The 24,440-nt window shown below is 49.6% G+C and overlaps 8 protein-coding genes across 8 annotated transcripts; 6 read left to right on the top strand and 2 right to left on the bottom strand.

The window, feature by feature from the left end:
* Window positions 1-245: 245 nt before the first annotated feature.
* N7468_008906 (DUF3433 domain-containing protein) lies at window positions 246-3,979 on the top strand (the record flags this gene model as incomplete). Its single annotated transcript, XM_058478202.1, has 2 exons — window positions 246-294; window positions 363-3,979. 2 exons carry the CDS (start codon window positions 246-248, stop codon window positions 3,977-3,979), a joined length of 3,666 nt encoding a protein of 1,221 aa, XP_058326532.1.
* An 865-nt stretch (window positions 3,980-4,844) lies between these two features.
* N7468_008907 (uncharacterized protein) lies at window positions 4,845-5,267 on the top strand (the record flags this gene model as incomplete). The annotated part of the gene is made up of 1 exon (XM_058478203.1): window positions 4,845-5,267. One exon carries the CDS (start codon window positions 4,845-4,847, stop codon window positions 5,265-5,267), a length of 423 nt encoding a protein of 140 aa, XP_058326533.1.
* A 196-nt stretch (window positions 5,268-5,463) lies between these two features.
* N7468_008908 (uncharacterized protein) lies at window positions 5,464-6,201 on the top strand (the record flags this gene model as incomplete). The annotated part of the gene is made up of 1 exon (XM_058478204.1): window positions 5,464-6,201. One exon carries the CDS (start codon window positions 5,464-5,466, stop codon window positions 6,199-6,201), a length of 738 nt encoding a protein of 245 aa, XP_058326534.1.
* A 3,933-nt stretch (window positions 6,202-10,134) lies between these two features.
* Window positions 10,135-12,016, top strand: N7468_008909 (uncharacterized protein; the record flags this gene model as incomplete). The annotated part of the gene is made up of 2 exons (XM_058478205.1): window positions 10,135-10,508; window positions 10,570-12,016. 2 exons carry the CDS (start codon window positions 10,135-10,137, stop codon window positions 12,014-12,016), a joined length of 1,821 nt encoding a protein of 606 aa, XP_058326535.1.
* A 1,521-nt stretch (window positions 12,017-13,537) lies between these two features.
* On the bottom strand, window positions 13,538-15,846 carry cat1 (catalase catB; the record flags this gene model as incomplete). Its single annotated transcript, XM_058478206.1, has 3 exons — window positions 13,538-15,210; window positions 15,260-15,485; window positions 15,547-15,846. 3 exons carry the CDS (start codon window positions 15,844-15,846, stop codon window positions 13,538-13,540), a joined length of 2,199 nt encoding a protein of 732 aa, XP_058326536.1.
* Window positions 15,847-17,465: 1,619 nt separating this feature from the next.
* Window positions 17,466-21,590, top strand: N7468_008911 (uncharacterized protein; the record flags this gene model as incomplete). The annotated part of the gene is made up of 3 exons (XM_058478207.1): window positions 17,466-17,541; window positions 17,596-19,133; window positions 19,194-21,590. The coding sequence occupies 3 exons, from the start codon at window positions 17,466-17,468 to the stop codon at window positions 21,588-21,590; spliced, it is 4,011 nt and encodes a 1,336-aa protein (XP_058326537.1).
* Window positions 21,591-22,248: 658 nt separating this feature from the next.
* N7468_008912 (SDR family oxidoreductase) lies at window positions 22,249-23,295 on the top strand (the record flags this gene model as incomplete). Its single annotated transcript, XM_058478208.1, has 3 exons — window positions 22,249-22,281; window positions 22,326-22,392; window positions 22,442-23,295. The coding sequence occupies 3 exons, from the start codon at window positions 22,249-22,251 to the stop codon at window positions 23,293-23,295; spliced, it is 954 nt and encodes a 317-aa protein (XP_058326538.1).
* A 314-nt stretch (window positions 23,296-23,609) lies between these two features.
* N7468_008913 (GNAT family N-acetyltransferase) lies at window positions 23,610-24,262 on the bottom strand (the record flags this gene model as incomplete). The annotated part of the gene is made up of 2 exons (XM_058478209.1): window positions 23,610-23,827; window positions 23,869-24,262. The coding sequence occupies 2 exons, from the start codon at window positions 24,260-24,262 to the stop codon at window positions 23,610-23,612; spliced, it is 612 nt and encodes a 203-aa protein (XP_058326539.1).
* Window positions 24,263-24,440: the final 178 nt, after the last annotated feature.

The raw sequence follows: 24,440 nt of genomic DNA on the forward strand, positions 1-24,440 counted from the left end.
AAGCAAAGTGACTCATGGTGCCACAGGTGCCAAGTCTTCGCAACAGTTTTCTATTTGCCAATTAAGGGGGGGTCCAGCCCGAGATGTTCGAGGGAAACCTAAGCCTCAGCCACGGAATAAAGTTTGGTAGGACTTTCTCGGCAATTTCAGTCCTGCTCCTCTATTCTCTCCTAATGGATATTATGCCACTCGACTTGGGGAACTTCTCGTAGTCAACCGCATGCTGCCTTGTGGGACCTGGCAGCATGGAGAATGGCAGTGTGGAGCGATCGAGCTCGTGGAGACGGGCGATCGGTGAGTATCTGGGTTCCCCCCAGGGGCCATGCCCCTTGCGTAACCTAATCTGACAAGCGTCTGGGCAGACTCCCTGCGGAATGTGGCATCTCAACGGTCGCAGTGCTGGCGCCCGAAGACATTGCAGCCGCAGGTCCTCGGGGCCATTGCTTGCCTTATGCTAGCGATGCTAGGCGTCTTGGAAGGCCTGCGACAGTACAGCGAGTGGCACGGAGGGCTTGTGTTCTTTTCTAGTGTCGAGGAAATCACCCCACTGCAGAAATTCGCCTATACTTACGTACCGACTATCGTCGCGGTGCTTCTGATTCAGGTATGGAGCGTGGTGGATTTCGACGTGCTACGCCTGGAGCCGTATTATCAACTGTCTCGACCCGAGGGAGCGCCCGCGAATATTCTCTTTCTGAACTATAATTTTGGCCAGAAGACCTTGGCGCCATTCCGCGCTGCAAAACATGGCCATTGGACTGTGTTCTGGATTTCCCTGGTGACCTTTGCGATACGTATGGGCCTACTGCCACTGCAAACTATGGTTTTTGGCCTTCACTACGTGCCGAACTTGGAATACGAGGAGTTGGAGACTTGGCCTACCTTGATTGATCTGGAGTCTCAGAGAGAATACATCTTGACCCAGGGCAATGGGATGGCTGCTTTCACGTCTGATAGCAGGCTCCCCCTTTCGATGTCGCCTGATTTCGGCGTTCCGTGGGTGCCAATTCCTTTCAGGCGCGAAGGCGACACCACTCCTTGGAAAATGAATCACACTGTCTATTGGTCCGAGCATGTATGCCGGAACATACCGCTGGATGAGAATATCTCCCCATCGATGGAGATACGTGACCTCCCGGGAGGTGCTCGAGCTGTTCGCTGGGCCAGATCGGGCATCGACTTGAATGGCGAGGTGGGAGATGGGAAACTCCATATTCCTAACTGTACACTTGGATTGCAGTACGAAACTGTGATCACCCGGGACACCGAGTACTTCCAAACACGTGCATGGGAGACCTCTTACGTTGACGGGCAGATCTTTAAGGCCAGCTCGGGCTGTAAACAGCCCGACTTATATGCCCTACTCCTGAATGTGAACATGTCTGATCTCTCAGTCTCGTCTGGCGGGCATTCTCCGTCTGCATCTGTCTTTGCATGTGATGTATCATACCACATGGGAGAGGCAAATATACAGATATACCCTCGAAACAATTCCCTCGTCATTGATCATATCTATCAAGAGAGGTCACATGTCATGACCGAGCTGGAATTCAACATCAAAGCCTTCCAGGATCTTCTCACAAGCTTATCAACTTATTTGAGCGACACGCTACATCTTCACAAAGGTGGCAGCCGTAGCCGCACAAAACCCCTTTCCAGAAATGGGACCGTGCCCCAGATTTCACCTCCTCTTCTTCAAAACGCCATGGATCTGATCTCAGAGGAAGAATTTGAATATAAAATTACGCGCGCGATTAACAGTACGTTCCTCCTGAGTATTGAACAGCTATTCGACAATTGGCTGGACCCGACTTATGTCACTGCCAGCCGACCATCTGAAAGAATAGCTCTGACTGTCGTCCCTTTCGCTGCTATGTGGTCAGAACTCTTTCTCGGCGCCGCAGCTGTGGCAGCATTGCTCTTGATCGTTTTGTATCAAAGACGAGAGTCATTCCTGCGATGCGATCCCGATTCGGTTGGTGCGATGTGCAGTATCACAGCGGACATAATCCACCCCGACAACATCCTCGCAGACCGGAGTCTTGGATTTGACCGTTTCTCTACACGACAGCTGCACCATACTTTCAAAGAGGCGCAATGCCACTGGCGCATTGACGAATCCGGCAGTAGGCTCAATATTGTGCCAAATGAAGGTATTACCCGTTCTCTCGTCAATTTACGGACGACAACTAATCAAGTACCAGGTTCTAATTTTGAGGCCGCAAAGGATGTCGCCGTCCGTCAAGATCCTCGGCCTCATTTCCTCGTCCTACACCTCGTTTTTGTAGAGATTTTGGCAATTTGTTCTATCTTGGTTCTTCTTGGACTCGGCGTCAAAGCTGCTCACAAACATGGCCGATATATCCACGGACTCGGATCACACCATAGTTCGTTGCACACCATTCTTCACCTGGTTCCGGCTGTGATAGCCTCCAGCATGAATTCCCTTTTTACATCCATGCTTCGGCATATGAGCCTCATGGAGCCTTGGCTCTTTCTCACAAGAGGGGCCTCGGCGGTTGCGCTTTCGTTAAATTACGCCCCTCAAAGTCCGTTTTCAACTCTATACAAAGCTGTTCGGGATCGGCGCCTCATTCTAGGTGCGGTGTCACTGGCTGCTTGCGTGACACTAGTCTTGATGGTCCTGGCAGCCGGTGTCTTCCACCAATCAACCATCACAACAACCGTCCCTACGCTGGATCTATCCGAGTCATTCAGCCAGAGGATCCTGCAGAAAGCAGATATTGCCGACGAATACTTCCATTACGATCTAGTTCGGACAAGCATATCTGGCGGAATCCTAACTCTACCATGGACCACTCAAAGTCATGCACTTATCCCTCTTCATATCCAGCGTAAATCCAAACCAGACGCCGTTTACCAAGCCGCGACTCTAGGCGTCGAAACACATCTCCAGTGTCATCATATTCCAACAAACACGAGCTTATTCTGGAACGAGACAGAAGGTCAGCTTCATTGGCGCTATCAGAATCCGAGCAATCCAACGTCACACTGCATCGTACCATTGCCATGGGGGCTGGACGGACGAGACGACGTCACGGAAGAGGCTATTTATTTCTTGCCGCCCTTTGATGATGGCAACTCCACAATGTGCGAATCGTCGATTTTTGTGATGTCAGAGCAGGCAGACCCCGACGATGACTACGAGATACTTCCTTTGGCAGCTGATTATATTGGTATCCATTGCGAGCCCGACTTCACGATACAAAAGTTCAATACGACTTTCAACCACAAGGGCGATATCCAACAATCATTACCGATCAAGAACACTGTCATCCGCGAGGGATCGCTGCATGAGAACGTATCGACCAGCATTTCACATTTCACCAAATTCGTTACCGGGGCCTATTTTGGCCCAGCCAGCGAAGTTCCCTTCGCAGAATGGGAAGAAGTCCGCTACGATGGATTCGACGAATGGGCCGGATACATCGCTGATGACCTCTACCTGGAGCTATACCCCAACTGGGACCCTCTGACGCCTACTCGCCTGTCTAAGCTTGTAGAGTCTCTCTACCAACTAAACTACAATACCTACTTCTCCGCCTCTCGCGACATCTACCTTCAGTCTCACCAAAATCCATTCCCACCGGTGAAACATGCTTTCGAAATGAAAGATGTCTGGAGCATCATCTTCTCCCTCCCGGTCCTCTTCATCGCGCTGGTTCTCATATCCTTCGATATCTCCGTCATCCTCCTTGTCTTTTTCGCACGGCAAAATCGATTCAAAGGGCCCCGGCTCCCGAGATCTATTGGCGCTACGATTCCTTGGATCATACACAGTCGCATACTGCAAGATTTTCGCAACACCCATTCGTTCTCAAGCTCTAAGCGTAAAGCTTACCTGGCGTCGCTGAACAAGCGGTACGCCTTCGGTCGCTTTAGAGGAGCTGATGGACGGGAACGAGTTGCTTTAGAAGAAGACATAGTCTCGAAAGATCAAAGCGTTGCGCTGAAATGAGCTGGGACTGGTTTGGGCACGTCGATCTTCTGTACCATACGTTATTATATCCAGCCGCATTCGAAAAACCATGATAGGTCAAACCTACTAGCCCCAAGTAAATATGAACTCAGATATTCGCCACGACTTAGAACATCGAGCCTAGCGGGCATTTCGTGCTTTTGGAATAGCACTTAGCGCAGGGCCATATCACCAGCATGGTGGGACTTTCACCTTTTTTGAAAGCTGCGAACTGCCGAGTTTGGTTGTCGTACGGAGAACCACACGAATCGGAAGAAAAGCCTTTGCCCAAAGCAGTAATTTTTCCCTCCTTAGGCATAACCTTCGTTCAATCTCTTCTTATCCCCGCAAGAGTCAGATGACTTTAACGAGCCCCACTTGGTATTCAGGCATTACGGGGCACCAATATTACTTAAATAGTACTAAACTGGGGCCGTGGTCGTAGCATCACCACTAGATGAACCTTCAGCCCGGGTCAAGGGCCTGCAGGCCTTTTCAGCGATCTGCCGGTGCAAGTACCTTGAAAGGAACATAGTTTAATTGATTGGCTGATACACGTCCAGCATGGCTTCAGCTCAGCAATCGGCGCCCCATCGAGCGACGGGGGGCCTCAATGATTCACCAGGAGGCTTCTATTGGGTCGGACACGAGCAGGACCGGGCTGAGAATGCAAAAGAGAAACGCAATTTTGCCAGAAGGTCTAGCAAAGCCGCCAGGCTGCAAAAGCTCAAGGATTCAATCAAACCCTTCCCCACCGGTAGCACGACAGTTGCGCATTTTCCACGTCCGCACACGCGGATCGCTCCGTCCATCCAATGTGGGCCGCTGGACGTATTCCCGTCTTTATCAGGGCTGACCAGTCAGAATGTCAATACGTATTTCTACTTCTGTTCGTATCTGCAAGTACCGCCCCAGATTTATCGAACACTGCTCTAACCGGGATATAGTCAAGTCGTACACGTCACGGACAGCGTATCCCTTCTGCGCGAGCACAATGACGCAGTGGCACTACAGAATCGCTCTTGACCAACCCACGCTTATCGAGATCCTCGGCGCTTCAGGTGCCTATTCACAGTCGTGGAACTATGCCAGAGCGGGGTATCCACAGCATATCGTGGAAAAGATCGGTCGCGACGCACTGTCCCTCAAGGTTCAAGCAATGCATTCCCTACGCACACTACTCAATGATGATCGACGAAGCACGTGGGAATCCACTGTTCCCATTATAGCACAGCTTCTCTTTATCGAGGTAACTTATGATAAACGGGAGACTAGACCAAAAAGTTGACCTTTGGAATTTAGGTGCTCTATACAAAGGCGAAAGGGATCCACGCCCACCTCAATGCTCTGAAGCAGATCGCGAATGCGCTAGGCGGATATGATAATATCAAAAATAATACTCTATCGGTCTTCTATTGGTATGACCCCACTGTTGCTCTTCGCTTTCATTTCGCTCACTATCGGAGATGGCTAACTAAATCACAATGTACAGCGCCGAGATCGTAGGCGCGTTGGCGAACAATCTTTCGCCTAGTTTTAGCATGGCCAGTAAATGGGAGAACGAAGTAAAAAAGGAGTTTGAAACCTATCTGCGGGTGAACGGCTGGCCTCCTTCATCGTTGGGGTCGCGATTCTTCAGTTCCCCCTGGTCTAAAGACATACCTCCTCCTCTCCTTGATACCCTTCGGTCATTTCAGCATCTTATCGCATACTACGAATCAGCGAGTGATATAGAAAACGAGGATTCGCGGATCAAAAACAATTATCTTATCTTCGCAACTCGTCGACTATTTCACTTGCCCATGGAGTGCCCGCTCAGTCCCTCACACGAAACGATCCGACTCGCCATCCTGGCCTATTGTTCGTCTAGAATATGGTCCACCCCACTCTCGCCATGCGTTGACACTATCATGAAAGCTCTTCGCCCCGCCCTCGCACAAAGTTTCAATAAGCTCCAAAATACGGCCCCGGATCTTCTGTTCTGGATTCTTTTCATTTTCGGATTCTCCACTCAGAACATGCAATATCAGCCATGGATCGCGACGCATATCAGGCAATCCGCCAAATCACTAAAACTCGAAAGCTGGAACGATGCGTTGCCTGTGTTGGAAGTGTTCTTCTTTGTCTGTAGATCTCCCCAGGATCCAGCCATATCTTACTGGACCTCCGCCATTTCCTCTGAACCATTCGGTGTTCAAAAACAAGTGCAGAATAGGACTTGAACACAGTTCAATCCCACTTCTCGAAGCACACAGTTTCCGAGATCCCTGCTGTTTCAGCATGATCACGTCCTCATTTATACCAGCCGATATGTTCAATGCCAAGCAGGCCGCAATCCTTCCCCTGAGATCATGACGCCTTTCCGTTTCATGGCTTGTTAGCAGGCATACGCAGGGAGAAACATGGTCGATTCTTCATACCACCTACCCACGAGTTGTATACTAGCAGGAAGTCGCATGTCAAGCTCATAGCCACGAGCTTAGTCGGCCATTGCAGGCAGTGTATGGGCAGTGCCATTGGCAGTACGTGTCATCCTTTCGCAGCATCTCTTTGAGAGACCGGCGATGCATCAGGAGACGGAACTACTTGTCTCGGCTGCTGCGGGCAGTATCCATCCACAGTTCGAAATAGTAAAGACTATCACCATAGCTATCGCTATCTTTTAGGATGCGCATGATTCCAACTGCTTTCGAGAATACAGTTCTGCTGCTTTACGTGTAAGAGTTCTGAGACGAAAATTGACCTAACTCCACGAAAGAATTTTGTCATGTTTATTATGAATGTAGTGAGCTGAGAACCCGAGTCTCCGGGCCAAAGAATGAATCTCTAGTATCCGGGATGAACACGACGATTCAGAGGAACTGAACTCAATTAAAATTCCCGATCTCAGCACCGGGCTCTAATTTTTTGTCCTGCAATAGATCTCGCTACCAAAAGAAAGCCCTGAGACGGCAATGACCGCCCCTGAATAAGCAGATTATTGATCAGCGACCATCATCAAGCTTCCTATTCCCACAATCATCCTCGGTGATCAGCTAGTGGCTTCTCGAATCACCGAGACACTCTGGAGCCCAGTCATATCCATGGATCTTAGTTGCCCATATTATTGCTGTCGCCATTACCTGGACTATTGATGTTGATGTTGTTACCATCGAAACTGCCTTGGAAATTTTTGCTCGGAGGAATAGGCCCGCGGTAAAACAAATCGTCCGGCACATCAGCGCCTTAACCCTTCTATCAGCATAACCGTAACAAATGGAGTCAAGTATCCGCACGCACCTGGCACTCCCGAAATATCCACGCTTATATCCGCGGGTATACAGTTTCCAACAGCGACGAACAAGCTGAGGACTACAAGAGCTGAGATCCTGAAGGCCATGATGAAGTAGCAAGTGGCTGGCGTGGTGGGTTCGGGTTTGGTGGTGTTGGGGGGAAAGAGTTTCATGACGGGCGATGTAGTCTTTATATATCCGATATTCATAGTACTGATTGGCTTCCGGATGAGTATGCGTGATGTCTGGTGTTACTAGCCTCGGGTCACAGGTGTAGATCCCTAAGAGCGATTATAATAATCTCGACCGTCGCTTTTCGAATTCGGGGCTTAGAAGATACCCGCATAGAATATACCAACACGTGCTTGCGACGTAGTCCGGCAAACAGAATCGTCTACAGCAGACTAATCTCTTTATATTAGTCCTAGTATACAAATAGCATATAATTGTCCCAAGAAAGTTTGAAGGGCAAATGAGTAATGATGATCTCTTGCATGATTGTGTCAATTTCTGCTGCGACACGGCCCAGCATGCAAAAGGCTGGGTACGAAAGATTTGGTGAAACACCACACGATCCAGGCCTCGGCTTTGTGGTGTGCATTCCGCCAGCTTTGCAATAGCAGTACACTCAGGTCGGTCCTCAGTATCGCCGGTTTGCCTAAGCCCGTTTGGACTTGGACATTGTATCACAGTGTGGACCACGAAGTGTCTTGGCCTTCTGTCTCGAGCGCGAACTGTCCGAGGATCGGGCCGAGCGCGCAGAATCAAAAGGCTGCTTGACACGGAGTCTGACTCAACATGGCCTGGGACCTCGACTTCGTCGGGCCTGATTGGCTCTTGAGTAGCAAGAACCAGGGACAAGCCACTTGATCCAGGAATCTGCAGTAGGTTCCTCCGATCCGTGATACATACACTCGATGCAACGAAAAAGAAAAGGTGAATGCGACAAAAAGCGAAAACGAAGACCTGAGGGCACCTGGGACTTCATTTTGCCTCTCAGTCTACTTGTGTCCGTGTTAGTGTTATCATGTGAATGACTCCGCTGTGCTGCAAAGGCCAGGCGCTAGGCCACCAAGTTTGGCCCAACCCCCATTCTTGAGTCTGGAATAAGGCAGCTCAATTACAGGTAGCTCAAGGAATGGATTTTGCACAATTTGGAAAAGGTTCAGAGCCTTTCTGAATAAAAATCTGTGTTTATATTCGCTCCTTGCTCGACCAGAAGGTATACTGTATCCCATCACTTGGAGGCTGTAGCGACTACCAGAATTAGATCCCCGTTCAGAGTCAAAGACTCGCAATCGGCGTCTTTCTCGATTATTGACTTGATACGGCCCCAATGTCTATAGGAGGCTGCGGTGGATAGTATATTGATGCGATCAAGACAGAAATTTCCACCACCTCTATATTTGCTCCAGCTACAGCAAGGTGTTCAGCCATATCCCAGTTCTGGCGGAAGATGGCGAACAAAAGTGCAGTAGGATTATTCATAGCCCTTGTCCCTAAGTTGGTATCTTTCCAGGAGCAAGCTCTCACTGCGTTCCAAGCCAACGACGAAGCAGCTACAAGGGTAGCTGGCTGAACATCAAGGAAGTTTCTATTAGGATTTAACCCTTTTGTCCAGCGATAGCTCCACAACCTGCCACTTCTTATGGTAGGCAGTAAGTGAGAATGCCAAATTCAGGCCAGCTAGGTGGCACGGGGCTGGAATCGTCGTGTGCCTCAACAAGTCGCTTCACTTGGTTCCAGTCCTTTTGTTGAGCTGCGCATAGCAGAGTTGCGGTTACACTTGAAGTAAACGGATCTATTATGCTCTTTTTAGCTCGTGGCCTCAATCTGAGATAGTGATCAGCAAGTCAAAATATAGTAGTCATCAGTATCTTCTTTGGTCGTGTTTGCACCCTATGTCATCTTGATAGCGCCCTCGATGGAGGAGATGATATGGTCTCTTTGTTCATGGAGAAGACCAATATGAGTCCCAAGTTCCTCAAGCCTTCTACACAAGTCCTTCGAAAGTACTTCACTATTTGTAGAGAGCGAAGTTAATGAGGAACTTGACTCTTTCCAGCTTCGGGATACCATGCGAAAGCAAAGCTTCGTCAGCACCTTTAGCTGTATGATCTTTTCCACGCTATTCGAAGACCGAGAGTTAAGGTGCCTCGATATGCACGTATCTGGTCGGTGTTTCATCACACAGGACGTTTCATGTCAATGTGATAGGGGTTAGAGAACCAGTCAGTGCCCGACCTATCGGGCAAACAGGCAACATCAGGTGATTCTATATGCGCCGGTTTCTTCCCCTCACTTGCCTATGCTTCAAATGAGGCTTATCAGTCCCACTAAGCTCATGCATGCCTGCCTCAGTGCTGAGGGCATGATGCTACATTGGCACTACCAAATATAGTAAAGCTTGTTATGCAGTGTAACATTCCATCTGGACAGTTTTATTGGAAAAGACTGATGCTTGACTCATGCGTGGCTTGTTGATTCGCTCCAGGGCCAATAGTAGTGAGTAGATAGCCGCCGAATCCCTTTTTGCTGAGTTTTCCATCCTCACATGCATACTGGCTATTGTGCATCCCGCACTTTCTATCGATAGGATAGCGTAAGATATACGTTAGTCATTCCGACAGCCTTCCTTCAAGAAATAGGAAATTCCCTCGCGAATTGACCGGCTCCGCTCTGTCTCTCCGCTGACTTGACCCTCTTCTTTCAGATTGCAATCTTCTCGCCCAAAATAAGCCAAGAGGCTAAGCTGTAGTAAGAGGGAAAAAGAAGAGGGAAATTTAGGGGTAATGCAAGTCACCTCCGAGCGAAGCCGTGCGTTCTCCCTCTTCCAGTGATAGGAAGGATGTGAGCCCCGCTTACAATGTTTGACATCCAGAAATGAACTTCCAAGATGACTTTGAGTCCGAACGTTCGGAGAGCACTGATGAAGAATGGTGGGCGGAAGATCAGAACGAAGATTCAAATGACGAACAGGAAATCGAGGAGCACGAATACTCTACCTCCGATGACCCGGCACGAACAATAAAAATCCGACTATTCTTAAGAGATGAAGGATTCAGCGACTCTAAGTGGATGAAAACCCTTGTTGCGGAATGTACTTGCGATGGCAGTGTTGTCGCCAATGCTCTTGCTCGCTACATTGATCGAATATGCATTCGCTCTGAATTCTGGGAAAGAATGGAAGAGGAAAGTGAGGGCATGTGCGATATTGCCTTCAATATCTTTAATCGATTCGGATTTATCCAGACGAAGTATAAGGATCATCCAGTGCAAAGAGGAACTGGCGTCTGGGGGGGATGAGCTTTCTCACAGTCCTCTTTTCATAATTGAAGAACTCTGTGTGACAGCATTCGACCTACGTCGGAAAGGACTGGGACAAAAAATGGCGACTTTGCTTTTGGAGAGAGCCAAACGGCTTAGCTCAGAAGACGAGGCAGTCGACGACATTCTTCTTGATGAAAATCCTGAGTCCAATGCGGTGTCTGAGCGATTATGGACTCTACATGCTTTCGTCAGTCCTGGAATTCTAACATCCGAAATCGAATCACAGTTGAAGGGTAAATCTGCAGAAGAACGATTGATAATGAAGGAACAGCTTCAGTTCGGTGCTATTAATTTCTGGCGATCTTGTGGTTTCCGCCGAATTGGAGCATCTCATTGTTTTGCATATTCATTCAACCTCCAGCATCAGTCTCACGCTCTTACGGCGGCTTCCGATTACAACCCGCGGAGAAGCCGGGCTGAAGAGCTTGAAACTGAGGAATTGCAACTCATTTACGAGAGTGATCGTCATATTAGACCTCAGGACTTGAGAATGGAAAGGCTTCGTGACACATTGCCACTGCATCATGCAGCTCTTACTTTGACGGACGAAGAGCTCAAAGCCTTTTTCGTCAATCATGCTGACGATGGGACTGACTGGGATCGGTTAACCAACTCTGAATCCACACTCCTGCATCTGACAGCTTGTGAACTCAAGCCCCTAAGTACACAGTGGCTACTTAAGAATGTCCATTATGCTGACTCCTGGAGGTCAGCCCGTGATATCAAGGGGAACACACCACTTGAAGCATTACAGGAGAAGTTAGAGGAAATGCGAAGTCAAAAGCGCGTTTTTGTCAGAGTCTTGAACATATCAGACCGCTTTGAAGGACACTGCGATACTGCAGTATCCTGTCTATCCTTGCTGCAGGACCAGGTTGGTTTGGGGTCCAGTGAAGCATACCTTCGCTACGGCTGTACCTGCGGAGGGTGCGTCGGAGGATTCATATCTGCCCGAATGAGGGACTCTCTGATTTCTCAAGGCGAGGTCAATTACGACCTCAGCCGAGAGTTCATCAATGATGGCCATTATTGGGTAAAGAGTAATAGCGACATTCTCGTGCACCTCGATCGCGATGTGCGAAGAAATCTCAAAACCAACAAATCGCTCCGGAAAGGCTTTGTGAATATTTTCCAGATTGCCGTAGAGTGTCTTGAGGCAAGAAGAGTTCCTACCCCAGAAAACCTGGAGTGGTTTTGTAACAATCGGAGTGAGTGGCCACCGCATACTAGGAACTTCTTACAACGTGCTGGGGTGCAAGGGGGCTGTCGGGCAGTGCTTCGGTATATGTTCGACGCTGCTAAGGAAGAGGAAGAATACGAGGAAGCAGGCAATGGAGAATTTTATCCCTCATCAAACCTTCCGACTTGCAGAAATGATTACGAATTTGAATTCGTCGCTCGTGTTTGTGGTTATGCTGAGTCTGATTCTATGTAACTGACAAGTGAATGGATTCAATGGATTGACGGGAGCTTCCCTCAAGCTTAGAGGACATCTCGTCTATAGATTCATTTCCTAATTGTTCACCTTGGTACTCCGGTATACAGTAGTATTCGAAATTAAAGTTACCACTACACTCTTTGACTTTGACTCGACCTTCATTCCGTCTTTGTATCAGACTTAAAACCGTCAAAACTCTTCTGTTAAGCATCGCTCGACGTTGTGTACCACGGCTGGTTACTTGTTTTTCATACGCGACTATGGTATCTAAGCAATCAAAATCAAAACCGCGCTCATTTGGAAAGCCGCAGGTTAAAGTTGCATGCGGAAGCATTACTTCAAAGATCCATTCTAGTGCGACTACCTATACAATGATAACAGACAGTTGAAGTTTTGTTTGTTATGACAGGACCGGACGTTGTGGTAGGGGAGATATCACCAGAGCCCTAGCCAGGCTTTCAGGACCGTCCCGACGATAGTAACGGCCAACAGCACGAGATCTCTTATAACGAGACAGCATGTACTATAGCGCAGGATCAATCGACTCGTTGTATTTACGGGCTGATTAGGTGATAAGCCAGCCGTACCAGGTCGATACCACAAGATAATCGAGAAATAGAAGGAAAAGGGTAGCTGCATAAAGACTGGCCGGCACTAGTCCAAGTAGCAGGATTACAATCCTAGCTATGTTCGAAATGTTTATCTATAACGACCGTAACGTCTGTAGCCTGTGTAAGATAGAGGAAAGCTAGTGCTGTTGATGACGTATATGTAGATACTTGATCGAGATTAATAAGAGACTAAGTGATGTATCCAAGCAGTGATATACCGCTAAGAAGAACGAAAAAATCGTGGCTATCCTAAACATGACCAGCCTCTTTCTAGGGCCAGTATCAGACGAGGTCTATCCTACATGGACAGCTTGGACAGTAAATGATAATATGCAAGAAGTGTGATCGATGTCCCGGTATAGCCACTCTGTCCCGAAGATATAGTTAACTAGTATAAGATTAGAGTAGTAAAAGCCCTACAAAGACCGACGAGCTATAAAGTGTAGAAGCTGTACTAGAAGGAACTTGTAGGCAACTATGCTTAGAGCTATGGCTTCGCTTATCTATACATCTAGTGGGAGCTAATATGCTATCCGTGACCTATACCTCGAGCAACTTTCTGGTTCCTAGGAGTGGTCGAGTGCTCAGCGACTTAGACTTTGTTCCTGGGGCTTATATTTGCCTATTTTGGATATAATTTGCCTAGGTATATATAGATATGACTGCCAACGGATGCCGGACATGTAAGCCTCGATAGAAGTGAAGTTGACTACTACGATCTATACCAGCTTTACAAGTCATTACCAATCAAGTAAAGTACATACAATGGAAAGGATTATTCATATTATGTGAACATTTTATTATTGGACAAATTCAAAAGACTCAGGCCTAGTCAACACTCATGAGTCATACGCCGTAGGCAAATATGTACTCATAACTATACACAAATACAAAATTCACTAACCCCTTAGTCCAGCGCAAAGCGGTCCAGGTGCTTGAAGGTGTAGAGACCATCTTTGAGATTCTTAGTGAAGGCGTCGCTAACAGAGCCTGCCACAACCACACCCTCGCGGGCAGGCGAGATCTGGGCAGAGCGCAGAGCAAGCGAACCTTGGCCGACGGCCCCAACAGTCTTTCCGAATCGGAACGCGTCAAGCAGAATATCCAATGGGCGACCAGCTGGGTACAGAGTGGAGGCAGTGGAAGTGCGGTTGTTCTGCACCGCGGTGAAAGAATGGGGGTTGAAGAGGCCCTGGGCACCGTCCGCGACGACCACCGCGTCGAACTGGGTGGCGTCGGACGCGGAGTAGGTCTGGTCGACCTTGTCCGCCATGCGCTCGGCAACGACGACGACGTCGACGCCGGCAGATTTGAATTGGCTCTGCAGGGCAGATCCCTGGGTCAAGGACGAGGCGTTCGAAACAGAGGCCAGGAGACCGATCTTGAGACCCTCCAGCTTAAGGAGCTTGTGGCCAAAGGTACCGACGTTGGCGGTCTTGTTGTCATGATAGTAAGTAGGGTCTGGCGCGGGAGCGTCGACGCCGATCGCTTCCGCCACGCGCTTGGCCAGGTCGTTACTGATGCGGTTCAGCTGGATGATGACATTGTTGCGGACCACGTCGCTCATAACATTAGCGTTCTCGAACCGCATGGCGTCGACTACGAACTGCTTCTCGGCATCGATGAGCGAGTTCCAGAAAAGACGAGGCTGGGACCAGACATCTGCGAAAGTCGGGCTCCGGTTGCGAACCAGCTTACCACTGGCAGTACGACCCGGGCCAGTGAAGAAGCCGTTGTTCTGGGTTTGGTTGGCCTGGTAAGGAGAGTTGTTGTTGAGGGAGTTGGGGGTGTAAGCGTCCTTGTTGAGTGGGATATAATTCTGGCCAGCTCCGTCACGGTTGTTGTTGTGAATCGGGACACGGGGTCGGTTGATAGGCAGCTGCTCAAAGTTGGGGCCGTTGTGCCGGTTCAGCTGGGTGTCGAGGTACGAGAACAGACGACCTTGCAGAAGAGGATCATCAGAGAAGTCAATGCCGCGGACGATATGGCCCGGCTGGAACATGATCTGCTCGGTTTCCGCAAAGTAGTTGCTGGGGTTGCGGTTGAGCTGCAGCTTTCCGATTGGGGTGATAGGAACGTATTCTTCGGGCACAATCTTGGTCGGGTCGAGCAGATCGAAACCGAATCTCAGCTGGTCTTCCTCCTCCATGATTTGGATACCAAGCTCCCATTCGGGGTAACGCTCGGCCTCGATCGCGTCCCAAAGATCCTGGCGGAGATGGTCCGCGTTCTTGCCGGACGTCTGCTGGGCTTCTTCCCAGACAAAGCTGGCCTTGCCCTGAAGGGTCTTCCAGTGCCATTTAACAAGCTTCGACTTCCCGTCGTTGGTGAGAAGGCGGTAGGTATGGATACCAAACCCGTCCGTGTGGCGGATGGAACGGGGAATTCCGTGACCAGCCATGGCCCAGATGAGCGTGTGTAAGCAACTTGGCTGTTGGCTGAAGTAGTCCCAGGCGGAATCATGAGCAGTGGCGGCCTGGGGGATTTCATTGTCGCCGCTGGGCTTGACGGCATGGATAAGGTCAGGGAATTGGATAGCATCCTGGATAAAGAACACGGGGATGTTGTTGCCAACAATGTCTAGCAGATATTAGATAGGGTTCGGCCATAGGAGTGGTGAAGGTCTTACCAAAATTTCCCTCGTCCGTGTAAAAGCGCAGCGCAAAGCCGTGCACATCTCGGGCAGTATCAGCACTTCCCCGGCTACCAGCGACGGTCGAGATACGAGCAAAGATAGGAGTTTCCTTGCCTTCGCCACCAAGGAAGGACTCAGCCGTGATGTTGGACCAATCCGCATAGGAAGTGAAAACACCGTGAGCACCAGCACCGCGGGCATGGACGGCTCGTTCCGGAACCTAATTACAGAGGAAACATATGAGTGGTTGAACAGACCATTGCCTGGAGTCTGTCACTTACTCTCTCATGGTCAAAGTGCTGGATCTTCTGTCTGAAAATAAAATCCTCCAGCAAAGTAGGGCCGCGCTCTCCCGCGCTCAAGCTGTTTTGATCCTCGATGGGACCGCCCACATCCGACGTCAAGGTCGCATTCTGGTCATTGATATAGAATTGCGAGAGAAACTGCTCCGTCTCTCCCGCAGCACCTCCATCATCCCGGCGCTGAACATGAGGATTGCTACCAGGCAATTCACCGGTCATATAAGGGCAGGCGGCATTGGCCACACTAATAAGGCCCGCCAGGAGCGAGATGGAATGCATGGCTGTTCAAAACCCAGAGGAATAAACACCAACGGCGCGTCGCCAAGCTCGGGGGATTGCGAGACCTTTAAATGTTATTTACACGGATCGGGGAAGCGACCGAAGATCAATCGTCATCCCCTGCATGGTCCGACTCACAAGGTGCATTTGGACTAGTGGTGGCAGGGCTACCTCGTTCACTCCCCCGGGACCGGAGCAAGTTGGATTACTTGATCCATATGTCCCAGACCTCGGGAAGGGGGAAATCCAAAACAGCTGATAGGCCAGCAATGCAGTGGTGTGTGCTTTCTGCCTCTTTCAGACCCGTGGAGATCACCCGGTCCAACCCATCGGGGGAAAGCGAATTCTTGGCAGTTGCACGTAAGTTCGCTCTATATCGAGATTGGCCAATGGAGATCCCAAATTTTGGATGCTGACCTTCGCCAGCCTGGAAATGGGTCCTTCGCGGGCCCCACCCTGGGAGTCCGCTCAAGCTGCGATGGAGTATTCTCAACTTGTCTAACCTGCATGGAGGATGCCAAGAGCAATGGCGGAGTAAGGCCTGCAGAAGTGGCTCCACTTCTTGAATGGGTGGCTGGTGATTGAAGCAAATTTAGGTTGCTTTACTCAGAAGCCCCGGCCGAGACCTTTGCGCCAAGGCCAATGTGCTTGGTAATGCCCCGATTCTGGCATCCTTGCCATTGTACTCCGTCACATTCCCTCCTCGAGCAATCGTGACCCCTTAGACGAGTTCCGAAGACCGGAAGATCTACGATCCGAAATATCCACTAATCACGGCGAGGTCTGCCCAGGTGGTCTCTGCTTGGTGACCCACTGCTCAGTTTGGAATCCAAGGTCCCCTTAATTTCCACTCCCAATATCGTAACCTTAAGCGCCGCGCTTTTAAACCGGGTCTTGGCATCTCATGTTCCCTTGAGCCTAGGATGGCGTGACTCTACGTCAATAGGATCCACAAAGAAAGAGGAAAAGCCCCAATGACATAGCCAGGTCACTAATAACTCTACGTCAAGCAGAGCGGAGCTTTCCTCTTGGATTCCGTTCTTAGAATGAGAGCACTCATACCGCAAGCTCACTGAGCAGCTCAACTGGATCACGTGGTATATCATTAAAGCTCTGGGCAAAAGCCCCGTGCGGGTTTGGATGAACACCAATGGGGTCCGATAGGGAGTTGATTGCAAAATCTATTCTACGTTTCTTTCCCTGGGGAGTATACCCGTATAAGCTCATTGCCGCTATCATTATGAAATTAAATTTACTCCTACTGGGCTACCGTTGCTTCTTTAGGGCCGGAGTGTGTATTGATCATTTCGCAGTTAATATTAATATATTTTATCGCCTGGGCACAGACTGCTCCTCCCGCCTCAGAGCTGACATGCATTTCTTAGAGTCACAGGCGGTGTCTCTCGATCTAAAAGAGTCAGACTGAATGGAAATATTAATAGAGATGTTTAACTTTTGTCCAAATGCATGTGAGGCACGGTGTTGCGGCTGAGTAGTTGCCCTGCGTCGAGATGCATCGCCTGAGAGCGGGGTAGACTGGGATCTATGAGACCCGACCCAACTCTCAAGCCCAACCCACTCTTCACTCACCAACACTTTGGACATCATCGTTTCCTATGATGACCACAAACATCTCACAAAATGGGAAAAATAATGGAACCCAGGTAGGAGTGAATGAAGGGACTATCGTTATTGGTAAGTGGCACGGTCACTCCGATAAGGGTTTTACTGAATGAGAGTCCGCGCTAGGTCCACAAGAATCACTGGCATCAGATGGACCCTGTCTACGGGATTTGAGAACGACTGACCCGCGCTATGATAAGGAGCGTCTTCAAAGCTTGGGTGGAGGGCTCCTCGAAAGCTCATATCGGTGGGTTCTAAGTAATCCGGCATTCGAACAGTGGCGAGACAGCGAGAGCAACCGCGTCCTCTGGATTAGAGGTGATCCTGGCAAAGGCAAGACAATGCTTCTGTGTGGAATTGTGGAAGAGTTGACAAGGTTGCACGGGGATCATGCAGCTATATCGTTCTTCTTTTGTCAAGCTACCGATGAACGGATCAACAGCGCCACCTCTGTCCTGCGCGGCTTGATATATATGCTCGTTGACCAAAATAGATCGCTCCTTCACCATGTGCGAGCTCGATATGATTCAGCGGGCAAAAGTCTGTTTGATGATGTCAATGCGTGGCATGCACTCGTCTCTATTTTCACGCATATTCTCGAGGACCCGTCTTTGAAAAGCATATACCTCGTGATTGATGCGTTGGATGAATGTCGACATAACTGTCAAGACCTTCTTCGTCTGATCGATGAAAAGTCAACAACCCATAAAAACATTAAATGGGTCATCTCCAGCCGGAACGAAAATGAAATTATCGAATGCCTTGACTTTGCTAGTCAGGTGGCTCCAGTCTCATTGGAATTAAATGAGGAATCTGTGTCTGAAGCTGTGAATTTATTCATTAAGCAAAAAGTGGACTTACTGGCACGCAGAAAAAGCTATAAGCCTGAAATCAGGGACGAGGTTTATCGTCATTTAACTTTGAACTCACAGGGAACTTTCTTATGGGTTTCCTTGGTCTTGAAAAATCTTGCTCAAACACCACCAAGGCGCGTACCGAAGAAGCTAAGCGAGTTTCCTCCTGGGTTGGATGCACTTTATCACCGAATGATGGAGCAAGTCCGCAAGTCAGAAGATGCGGATTTTTGCAAGCAGATCCTGGGTACCATATCGACAATATATCGCCCTGTCACGCTGCAGGAACTAGGCTCTCTTCTTGTCGGGCGCATAGATGGCATTGACGACCTTGCTGCACTCTCTGAAGTTATTGCCGTCTGTCGGTCGTTCTTGACACTGCGAAAAGACACAGTCACCTTTGTTCATCAGTCTGCAAAAGACTTTCTGATTAAGGAGGCCTTCACTGAGATTCTCCCCGAGGGTTTTGATAGTGAACACCACGCGATATTCTCCCGGTGTCTATGTGCTATTAACAAGACACTTCGACGGAATATCTTTGAACTGAAACTGTCGGGCCTGACCAAAGACCAGATTATCGCGCCTAACCCAAATCCACTAGCGCCTGTTGAGTATGCATGCGTTTATTGGGTGGACCATTTGGATTCTTGCAAGCGCATCAAAGCCTACAGACACAGTTTAGAGGAGGATATGGAGATGCTGCATACATTCTTACAGCGGAAATACCTCAACTGGCTTGAAGCCTTGAGCCTACTAGGAAAACTCTCAGATGGCATAGGTGCTATGAGAACGTTGGAGATCATTATTGACGTAAGTTTGAAAGACCAAATTAGAGGGGTTCGATTTCTGACGAATTCTGGCTTTTAATAGGGAATGAGCCAATCTGATGACCTAGTAGAGCATGCTCGAGACGCTTCTAGATTCATTCAGCATTTCAGAACAGGAATCGAGATCAGTCCTCTGCAAACATATTCCTCTTCCCTCATCTTCAGTCCCTTCCAGAGCCTCACGAGAGCAGCTTTTCACGAGGAACGAGAAAATTGGATTCTTAATAGCCCCCTGGTGGAGGCACACTGGAATGCTTGTCTTCAAACACTGGAGCACTCTAATGACTTTGTGGACTGGATTGCATGGTCGCCAGATGGCGGGAAACTTGCAGTGGGGTTTAATGCGGATGAGACAGTCCAGGTCTGGGATCCAAACAAGGCCCATATCATTGCAACTCTCGAAGGGCAAAGTCATTATAGCGACTATATTTATACTAGGTGGGGTACATTAGTACGGCCAAAAGCTTGGTCGCCTGATGGAAGCCGACTTGCTTTGGCATCAGAAGAAGATGCAATCCGCATCTGGGATCCAACAACCGGTCACATAGCACCTATCATGTTAGCTACAAGTCAGATCTATTCTATTGCCTGGTCGCCAGATGGGAGCCGACTTGCATCAGCGTCAAATGATGACGGAGTTTGTATTTGGGATCCAACTACTGGCCAGAAAGTGTCTACTCTCAAGAGATGTAGTAAACTTGTTACCTCAATTGCGTGGTCACCAGACGGAAGCAAGCTTGCGTCCGCGTCTGATAAAGCAGTCGAGATATGGGATCCCAAGACCAGTCAGAGTTTATCATCTTTAAATGAACATGGCCCTGGAACCAGCTTCATTACATGGTCGCCAGATGGAAGCCACCTTGCATCAAGAGCCTTCGATGAACAAGTTCTGGTCTGGGATCTGGCTACAAATCAGATCGTGTCCAAACTCAATCATGCAAATGGCCGGAAGAAAACATTTCGAACATTTTGTCCGATTGTTTGGTCGCCAGACGGAAATTATCTTGCATATTGTTCTGGGTCGTCTATACCGACAGTCTGGATATGGGACAGAGCCACTGACCAAAGCGGACCCACATCAATGGAATCTACAGGTCACCTTTGCTCCATCGCCTGGTCACCAGATGGAAGCCAACTTGCATCAGGAGGTTTTGATAAAACGGTTCAAATCTGGGACCCAGACACGAATCAGCTTATATCAGTCTTCGAGGGAAACAGCAGTTGTGTCTATTCATTCGCCTGGTCACCCGATGGAACTCGACTTGCATCCGGTTCGGGAGATGGGGCGGTCCGCATCTGGGATCCAACCATCCGTCACAGGCCTTCAAGTTCCTCCTACGATAGACACAGCGGTTCGATTGACCGGCTAGAATGGTCCCCAGACGGAAGCCGATTTGCATCAACGTCGGATGATAAAACAGTGCGAGTCTGGGACCCAGTCACTGGCCAGAGCGTGAAAACTCTAAGGGGAGATAGAATTCAAGACATCCTCATACCCTGGACGTTCGATACAAACCGACCAGTGGCACTATCAGATGATAAGACAGTGCGAATCTACGACCCAATCACCGCAAAGAGAGTGGGTACTCTAGAGGGGCGTGTGACTCAACTCAATTTGATATCCTGGTCACCGGATGGACGCCGACTAGCGCTGGCGTCTTTATTCCATACGGTTGTGATATGGGACCTAGCTACTGATCAGTGTGTACCTGCGCTCGATATATTGACGTTCTGGGTACGGTCAATTGCCTGGTCGCCAGATGGAAGCCAATTTGCACTCGGGAACTATGGTAGTAAGGTCTGCATACATGATTCGGCAACTGGACGAAGCGTGTCCACCCTTGAGTATACTAATGGGGACATTTCCCACGATGTCCAATCGGTTGCTTGGTCACCAGGCGGGGCGTATATTGCATCAGGCTCTCATGATGGCATAGTGCGAATTTGGGATCTACTCACTTATGAGGTTCAATCTACCCTTTGTGGTCATAGTAAAGCTGTCATCGCGCTTGCCTGGTCGGCAGATGGTACTCGACTTGCATCAGGATCAAGAGATAACTCAGTCCGCATTTGGGACCCAGCAACTGGCCAGAACCTGTTTTTCGTTCTTCCTGCCCTCACCTATTCCCTCAAATTTGATAAAGCTGATTCAAATCTCCTGCATACCGATGCTGGGATTTTTGATATAGGCTTCATGCCTCTGATGACCTCTGCGGCTGGTACTTCCATTGACCCACCCAAACGGCCCGTCTACGGTTTGAGCGACGACTGTTCGTGGATCACTTACAATGGACTGAACATCTTATGGTTACCCTTGGAGTACCGACCTCTCCGTCGCTCTTTGTTTTCTATGTATGAAGCCACAATGGCCATTGCCTGTTCATCGAATCGTGTCATCTTTCTAGCACTTTCAAAAGATTGTCCCATTCCCAATCTTTGATTGGCTTTTCTTACGCTGCTTTTAATTTTGTCTGTCTTGGTTTAAATTTTAACACCTTGAATGGCTACTACCGGCGAAGCGCAAAACAGCACTCCGTACCACAGTAAGGAAAGGGAAGCCGAGATCTTGAAGGGGAAATATGATACGTATAGGTACCTATGTAAAGATTATGCGAAACCCAATTTGTGTGTTCGCTATCAGTTGAGTCCCGATGATGGGAATGACGAAACGTGTCTAACGCTTCGACATCGCGAAAATAAGGAGATTCGAATGGAAATTGGGATACGACAAGAAGTCGACGTTCTTTGTCTGAGCCGCCGGGAGATCAAGTGTTGTGGTCGCTCAGGGTTGCTGTCGAGAATGGGGCCACGCAACCACTCATCATTCATTTGAGTCTTGACAGTAAGAGGTCAACAGCTCGGCAGAGACAATATTAGCATCTCAGTAGAAATCAAATCACCCAGTCAGATCTCTCTGGCAGCAACATGACGTCACGTGATAACATTACCGACGCCCCTTTTGCTCGATCTCGTCGCGTCGATTATAAGAGCAAATCAATCTAAGATCCATAATTTGTAATAATACAATGCTCCTCGTGCCTCTCGGTGGCACTGTTGTTCTTTTTGGCTAATTCTATACACTGTGCTGCACCCAGACAATGGGGCAAACCCACTTCGACGTCAATGGCGAGGTAATCAACGAGGTTCCAAAAAGCGATCGCAGCTAATCGAGTAGACTGTGGTTGTCGCAGGCGGTTCAAAGGGCCTCGGTCGGGAGCTGGCGCTTCAACTGACGGCTGAAGGTATGCTGCCCCGACAAAGCATCTCCTCAGACGCTAAGCATATACCCAGGCGCAAATGTTGTGATCGTCGCCCGATCACCAGAACCCCTGGAGGAAACCCGCCAAGAACTGGTCAAACATGTCCAAAACGAGGAGCAGACGATCCGCACGGCGGCCCTCGACCTGACAGATGCAGCCCAGGTTGAAACCTTCATCAACTCGTTACCGACCGCCCCATCAATCCTCTTCTGCGTCGCAGGCGGCACGGCAGACGAAATAGGGTTCTTCGTGGACATCACCCCAAAAAGCATAGAATCATGCATGTCTCGGAACTACCTCGGCGCTGCGTATATCTCGCAGGCGCTCCTCCGGCGGTGGGTCAAGGAGCAGCCTCGTGGAGAACCGAGAGCGCCCGCGGTCAAGCGCCACATGGTCTTCACTGCTTCCACGGCTGCGTTCGTGGGCTTACCGGGTTATGTGGCTTATACGCCATCGAAGACTGCGACCCGGGCGCTCGCCGATACGCTGCGTCAGGAAGTACTGCTGTACCGCACGCACCAGGATATCAAGATCCATTGCAGCTTTCCGGGGACGATCTACACGGACACCTTTTACAAGGAGCAGCAGCGGAAGCCGGCCCTTCTCAAGCAGTTGGAGGGTAGTGAGGCTGATGAGGGTGGACTGAGCGCGGCACGGGTCGCAGAGATTACGCTTCAGGGATTGCGACAGGGGAAGTTCTTCATCACGATGGATAGCGATACGGAGCTGCTCTTGAATAATATGCGAGGGCCTAGTCCCCGAGACTCGCCTATCAAGGATTGGTTACTGGGGGTTGTGGCGAGCTTTGCTTGGCCTTTCTACCGTGCTAAGTGGGACAAGGCTACTCTGCAGTATGGGAAGAATCAGGAGCGGAGAAGCAAATGACAGGGCCGTGTACAGTAGAAGGATTTGGTATATCTCTTTGGTCATATACGCGGAGCTCGAAGATGAAACAGTACTGAGCATATACAATCCAATCAATTTACTTACATTGAACAACATTCGAACACTCCAGTCTACTGCTCGCGCTACTGCGCCCTTCCGAAGTCATAATCTCTATGCCCGTCCAGCCACAACCACTGTCTGCAATTGCGGACTCCATTAACAGCCAAGTCCAACACCCAGGTCCAACCTCCAGGTCCAACCTCAGCCCTAAGGGATAACCAACAAAGCGAAATCCCTGCAATCCGCAAACCCAATCAATCAATAAACCGCGCCATACTCGCCGTCTCAGCTCCAGGCTCACTAAAATCCACAAACCCAAACTTGGCATACAACCCAGCCCCCTCCTTACTAGCATCGACATACGCACTCAACCGCATCTCATCCGCCATGTCGCACCCCCATTGCAGCAGCATCGCCCCAGCTCCCCGGCGCTGATAATCCGGATGCGTGGCAACGGCATCCAGATCTGCACCTGTCAGCACAAGCACCAAAGAAAGAGAGAGAGGCACATACAAACGTGTTTCCTCTCCTGCATAAGCCTCCGCCTCATCGCCTCCTTCGCCTGAAACCACGGATCGAGAATCTCCCTCGGCATCTCCGGCGCCCACGCGGAGAATCTATCCCCGCGCTCCTCCTGCGTCGCTAGATCCCATTTCGCGTACGCGACGAGCCGGGGCCGGCCATTGGCGTCTAGGGTTGCGGGGTCGATGACCTTGATGTATTTCTGGAAGGGCCGGTTTTGGAGCGAGTCGAGGTTGTTCTGTGCGATCCAGGCGCGGACACCTGGGGTGTCTGGGAAGGCGGTTCGGAGTTGGGGGCTGGAGAAGGCGGCGAACCAGAGCTCGGTTAGGGCTGGGATGTCCTCTACTGTTAGAGGTTCGAGTTTGAAGGGGGATTCGGGGCTCATTTTTGAGGTGATGGTGTAGCACTTTGCAGACCAGAGGGTTTGTTGTGTGCTCCGGTAAGTTTGGGAATTGTTCGCCTCTCTGTTTATCAAGTGGCCACGCAGTATATATAAGATGGCTGTATGGTGAGGCTCACGGTGGGGCGTATCAGTGGGGCCGTTGTCGTTGCAAAGGCGTGTG

The sequence above is a fragment of the Penicillium chermesinum genome (assembly GCF_028974085.1).
Source record: "Penicillium chermesinum strain IBT 19713 chromosome Unknown utg000007l:1.0-2695246.0:1.0-2697696.0, whole genome shotgun sequence".
Lineage (NCBI taxonomy): Eukaryota > Fungi > Ascomycota > Eurotiomycetes > Eurotiales > Aspergillaceae > Penicillium > Penicillium chermesinum.